The following is a 6187-nucleotide window of genomic DNA, read 5'->3' on the forward strand; positions in this document are numbered from 1 at the left end:
GCTCTTTCCTTAAAAACAAAAAAACAGACCAACACCAACAGAAAAACACCCAGAAATGTTTGAAAAGTGAGGTGTTTCATTTTCAGTTAACGTGCATATAAGTAAAACTGTAGTGTGACAGCAGTTGTATAAAGGAGTGTAAGACTAAAGCAACATGGAATTTGAATAATGAATGAGATAAGCCATATTTCTTCCTGCTCATGACACAAGGTGGTGAGTGGGAAATAATTAAGGAGATTCTTTCTGTGTCTTACTCTTGGAAATTATCATAATATCTACCTCTGGCAGTTTGCTTTGTTTTTTTTTTTTTATGTTATGTTTGGAACTCTGCTGCTGTTTCAACTATAGCTTCAACTGGAAGAATTTCTCTGTTATTTTTAGAAGATGAAGCAGGTACCTAGCCTAATCAGCCTAATTTAACACCAAACAACCAAAAAAAGAGTTATTGGGCTGTTAAATGCAAGTAAATGTTTTAAACTTTTACACTTCATTTTTTTAACATTTGAGGTGTTTTGTCTATTGGGTGTTATGCTTTTTATATCAGACATCAAAAGAACTGTTGACTTAAGCTAAACTCATGCCAGGAATGGGTTGGAAAAGATTCTGAAAAAGTGATCCAGCTGGTAGTTTCTTAGGGCTGAAGGGAATTTTGGTAGTGGCTGCTGTTCTTCCATCTAAGTTCTCTGCAGTGCATGGGAATATTCTCAATACTGCTGTGACTACAAAGAGGAGGGAGGTTACATAGCTGGGTATTATAATAGGCACAAACTTGACGTGTGGAGACTTGCAGTATGATTTTCTATTTGTACTACCTTCTCCTGCACACATGCTTCCTGCCAATATTATATTGAGTAAAATCTTGTTCTTTGTTGACACATGACTGTATGTACTATTCCACTAGGAGGAGAAGGAAAAGGTGAGAGCCCAAAAAGAAGAGGTGCTGAATCAGATGAATGATGTGTTGGAGAATGAGTTGCAATGCACAATCTGTTCTGAGCACTTTATTGAGGTATGCTTAAACCTGGATGGGTTTGCCAGTAAAGAAGAGACTTGAGTAGCTTTTCCTAGTTCTGTTAAAGCAATAGTTAAGCCTGTTTCTTTACTTCACTAGTTTAACAGTCCCAACAGACCTGCAGTGCGTTGTTATGGGAACGGGTTGATCCAGAAATCCATTCTGTTTGCCCTGACTCTTCTGGACAGAAAATTCAACTTTAATGTCTCCACCTGCATAGACATGCTTAATCCTAAAATGCATATAAACTTGGAGCACTTGTGCAGGTTTTTGAACTGGTGCTCTGAGTTTCTGCTGACGGCCTTCTTGGGGAGGAATCATTTTGTAGTGGACCTTGCTTTAAGTTGGCTGGATTTGGACTGTTTCAGGTTTAGATATATGGAGAGGTTAGATCAATCAAATCCTGAAACATTTATATTGTTCAGATAAACACTTTCTTTGAGAAATTGGCCTGTTTTCATTTGATTCTAGATTTGATAGGATATGTTCTGACATGGAGACTGTTAGTTTTGTTCATGTTTTGCTAGACCTTCAGTTGCATTACATTAATTTCTACTATGGGGAAAACTGATGTTTTAATGTTGCTATAACAGCTTAAGAGCTAGCTCAAATTTTAATTTCTGGTTTCTCAGTAATTTAAAATACTATTCTGCAGTATCTGAGCTTTTTCATAATTTATCCTTTTCAAATTAGGGAAACTTAGAATTAATTCATTTTGTCTGTTTCTGCCTTGCTGTGACTTACAGTGACTCCATTAACTTGCTTGTAAAACTGGCCTGCCCTCTGGCATGGGAGAGTTTGTGTGTAACCCCTTTAAAGCTAAAGAAAAGGGGCTTTAGGCTCTCCCCTCTCTTTCCTTATAGGAAGTGTCCATCTAATATTTCTCTGTCTTCAGTATGTTTTTTCTTTACAATGCTTGTATGGGCATGCTGTGACCAGCGTCATTTGATTGAATTCCACAGGCTGTCACTCTGAACTGTGCGCACAGCTTCTGCTCCTACTGTATCGATGAGTGGACGAAACGTAAAGTGGAGTGCCCCATCTGCAGGCAGGAGATCAAATCAAAGACACGCTCTCTTGTGCTGGATAACTGCATTGACAGGATGGTAGAAAAACTGGATGTGGAAATGAAAGAGCATCGCCTGACCCTTATCAGAAAGCGGAAAGGTGAGAGGTGGGTGGATGTGGCATGATCAGTACAATCTTTTATTCCATCTATTTTGTACAACTTTCTTTGGCACCTATATACCAAGAAGATGCTCGGGGACTGCAGCAGAAACACTAGAAAAGTAGTCCTGAGATCTCTTGAGTAACTAGCTTTACTGCACAGTAAAATACAATTAATAAAAAGTTTGGAAAAAGACTTAAGTATGAGTTGCACAGTCTAGCAGGGTATCTTAATTTAATCATGCTAAAGGTTACACTGTTTCAAAGAGATCACTATATAAAAACAAAACTATATAGAATGGTCCTTGAATAATTTCCAGGCACTTTTAATTAAACTGTTGAGTACACAATTTCAAAAACTCAACAGGGCAGTGCCAGATAAGAAGCTCTGAATTCTCTTCCATGTGCTAGATTTTTATAGGAAATCTCTGAAAGGGACATTGGTATATCATGTAAGTATATGGCTGAACTGGCAGTTGCTCTGCCATGTTTATTTTTGTGGAATTAAAGTCACTGTGGCCTAAAGACATAACATCTTGCCTAGTTGTAGCTAAAAGACAGTGCATGGTGTAGATAGCTTTAAGAAAAACTCTGGTGTGGGCTATTCCTACTCTTGCTTCCTTCTTCCAGGTTTGTTTCTAGAGCACTTGACACTGGTATCTAGGTGCTAAAATGTAGACATCTTTTCCTGCTGCTGTTTAACAAATTTCTATTGCTCTGTTCCCTTAAGTAATTGTCTTCTTTTCGCTTCGTAGAGGTCAGTGCATGATCCTTCATTTCGCAGTGTGTCAAGCCTTTTACCTAATGAAAGAAAGGTGCTTTTGAAATGTTTCAGATGCTCCATGGTGACATAGAATGACATCACTAAGCAGTGCTAGTTCAAGCCTGAAATTAGAACCTATGTAACCATCTCAGCCCAATTCCCTCAGGAAATGCTGCACTGCTCAGAGAGTGCCTGGCTCAGCCTCATGAATTGCTTTCACCTCTGCAGAACTGACATATGTGCATGTAGGCAGAGTATGTCATAGCTCCTGAAGTGTCTCATCAGGTAGCTAATGAGGACTGGCTGCAGTGGTGCCTTCATTGGAGCCCTCTGCATGCTAAACCAATGGTCTTCATCCTTGGTTGAAAAAAAAAGGAAATAAGCTCATAGTCTACCTTCATAAATGACTATCTGTAAGGAAATCATTTAACTTAACCGTGACACACTTCAGGAGGAAGGTTAAATGGTTTCTCTGCCATCTTTTTATTCAGTGATGGAAACATTTTGATTGACATGAGGATAACCATGTGTCTATTTGAAATTAATTCCTAAGAAGTAAACCCACTGAAAGAAGAATAATGATGAAAGTGGCACTTGAGAAGCTGTCAGAGCTTCCCAAGAAACTTTTCCAAGAGCCTTAGTAGAATGGGCACCAGAAGGACAGCTTGCAGTCTTAAATGTGTGAAGGTTTTGATGGGCCTGTAAGTGTCTTGAGCAACTATTATTTGTGTGAGAGCTTCTTACCATGTTTTGTTCCTTCTTCTTTCTTACCTGTAATAGTTAGCCAAGGCCCTGTAATAGTTGGCCATTTCCATTGCCAGTTGTGTGCCTGTGAAGGGATGGAGAATATCTCCTCCTCATCTCTGTTATCTTAACAGGAAAAGACAGAGAGAACACTTAAGAAAACAAATAAACAAAAAACTCCCAACCCTTTGTTCTTTTAATACTGAAAACTGAAAAGAAAAAGGCCCATGCCCTGCAGCTTGAAAGACATATATCAATCTTCAGTGAGAGGCTATAATATAGTTTCAGACAACTGGTAATTAACACTTGTGGGTACTGCAGTCACAGCTAACTTTTGTATCTGTGTGTTTTGAATGCAGAGAAACAGAATGTGATGGTGAAACCAGCCACAGACAATGACAACAATGTCACTTCCTCCACCTACTCCATCTTGTCGATAAACAGTTGTGACAGTGAGGAGTCTGAGGAGGGTTTTTACTATAATGAAAGCTATTACATTATCTGAACACTGTTACTGCGGACTTGTTTGCCTGTGTGCTGCCCAGAACCAACCTAATGGTGTTTGGTTGAGTGCTGCTGGAGGAGCAGACTGGACACCTGGAAGCAGAGACTCTATGAAGAGGCTGGAGCTCAGAACTAGCAGCATTTCGAAGAAGTACCTTGTTTTTTCAATGAATATACAGAACCTTGATCTCTAAAACAAAATTGGGGTCGGAGAGAACAAACTGCTGTTATGCTAGCTAGTTGACCTACAAACCCTAAGCTTCCATGATAGCTTGTGACCCGCTTGGTGTAATGTAATAGTTTCTATTGCATCATTGCCCTTTTCCTCAGTGAATGACATGTTTAAATGTGTACATCAGCTTCCCTTGTTTCAGGCAGCAGAGGGAATGGCCCAAGGTATTTGAGAACTTGGCCATCCCCACCAGCAGGCAGGAAATTCGTATGTCAGGAAAAAGTGCCAGGGTGGGTTTTCCCCTTGAATTTCATACGGCAGCTAGAGTCATCCCAGGCCTCGGGCAGTAAAGATAATAAAGGGTGGGTTATGGACCCTGTCAGCCGTAAGTGCATTGTGAGCTGAGCTACTGGTCATCAGCTCTCTTTTTATGTAAATTATTTTCCATTAGATAGGGATGAAGGAGATTATATCTTCCAGAATTCCTTAGCTAGTGCTCTTTTCATGTAGTGTCTTTGGATTGCTCCCTCTTCAGGCTTTTGCATAAAGGTTTTAGAACTGGGAAGCAGCAAATCCAGAAATTATTAGCAGTGACTTCAGAAACATTTAGTCAGCAGCGGAGAGGAACCTCTGCCTCTTCAGAAGTGCTGCTCTCCAAATTATTGAAATGTCCTGTTGGCAGGGTAGGAAAGCAGGATCTGTAGGCAACCACAAGGCACAGAATGAAGCACTTCATTTTATTGTTTACAAAACATCACTGTTGAGCTGTGGGTTATACTACTCTCACAGAAAATCACTCGTCCCTAAGAGACTGAGCAAGTCTTGCCTCATCCTATCATGTATTTGTCTATCAAGTTCCATTTTCCAGTGGCTTATGCTTTTGACTTAGCTGTTACGTGGAAAGGACTCATAGAAGATGGGGAAGCCCTTCTCATCTGTAGTATGTCTTCGGCTATTTGTATGTGCTCTTTTGTTTCTATGTTTATTTTGTTTAAGAACGAAAATATAAATCCATTTCTGCATTAGTCTTCCTTTGTGCAGCCACTGAGATGAATGTCTTTCTCCTAGTCATCTTTAGATTTTTTTTTTATTTTTTTTTTGAGAAAAGAGAGGCCATCTCATTTAATGACTTTGCTTCATGTTTTGACTGCTGTAAGCAGTGTGGGTACGTAAAGTTACTTGAAAGACTCTTGTATTGAGGCACTGATAAAAGACTGTGACTACCCTAATACTAATTTAGTAGGTACAAATCATACCTCTTACCTTCTTCCACAGGAAGAAAGATCCCATTAAAAGGTGATGCTGTCCTTAGGAAGTTAGTGCATTCTGACATTTACTGGTAGGACTTAAACCGGGGGGGAGGGGGGGGGGCTGATCTGAGGGCCAGGCAACTTGCTTAAAATTTTAGTGTAAGATTTCTTTTGTGAAGGAGACATTATGTCTTGCACATTATTCTTTCTCTTTTAATATTCACTTGCTGTATGTGCTTTCGAAAGTTTCTTTTGTGAATATGTGCTTTCTAGGATGTGCAAAACAATGTTCCTCAAAACGCTCATGAAATAGGCTGATGTAAAACAGGCATTCTCAATGAAGAGGAGTAGAAGGAAAATACTCTGGTTACCTAGGACTGCAAATTCTTCTACTGTGTATCTCTTCCATGGTTTTTTTTGCTCATTTCATTTTGTGAAATATATATATATTTTATTATACTGGTGTTGCAGAGAAGGAGAACGCTTGCCCGGGTAACAGAATGGTAATCTTTGGTGCAATTTCTGAGTGTGTCCTCTTTTCACTAGAACATGAAGAACGTAAGTGGTATACCAAA

General features: G+C 39.5%; 1 protein-coding gene across 3 annotated transcripts in view; it reads left to right on the forward strand.

The window, feature by feature from the left end:
- The window catches only part of RNF8 (ring finger protein 8), a 12847-nt gene extending 7170 nt beyond the window's left edge, over positions 1-5677 (forward strand). For 2 of the 3 annotated variants that reach the window (XM_027735199.2, XM_027735202.2), the window contains exons 6-8: positions 902-1009; positions 1975-2179; positions 4046-5677. In XM_027735199.2, coding sequence (XP_027591000.1) covers positions 902-1009; positions 1975-2179; positions 4046-4191 — 459 coding nt within the window. In that variant the 3' untranslated portion in view covers positions 4192-5677. Of the gene's footprint in view, positions 1-901; positions 1010-1974; positions 2187-4045 lie in introns of all 3 variants that reach the window. The other variant, XM_027735200.2, reaches the window with a different exon arrangement.
- The last annotated feature ends 510 nt before the right edge of the window (positions 5678-6187 follow it).

This window comes from Pipra filicauda, unplaced genomic scaffold (genome assembly GCF_003945595.2).
Source record: "Pipra filicauda isolate LSUMZ 115617 unplaced genomic scaffold, ASM394559v2 scaffold72_size3293161_pilon, whole genome shotgun sequence".
NCBI lineage: Eukaryota > Metazoa > Chordata > Aves > Passeriformes > Pipridae > Pipra > Pipra filicauda.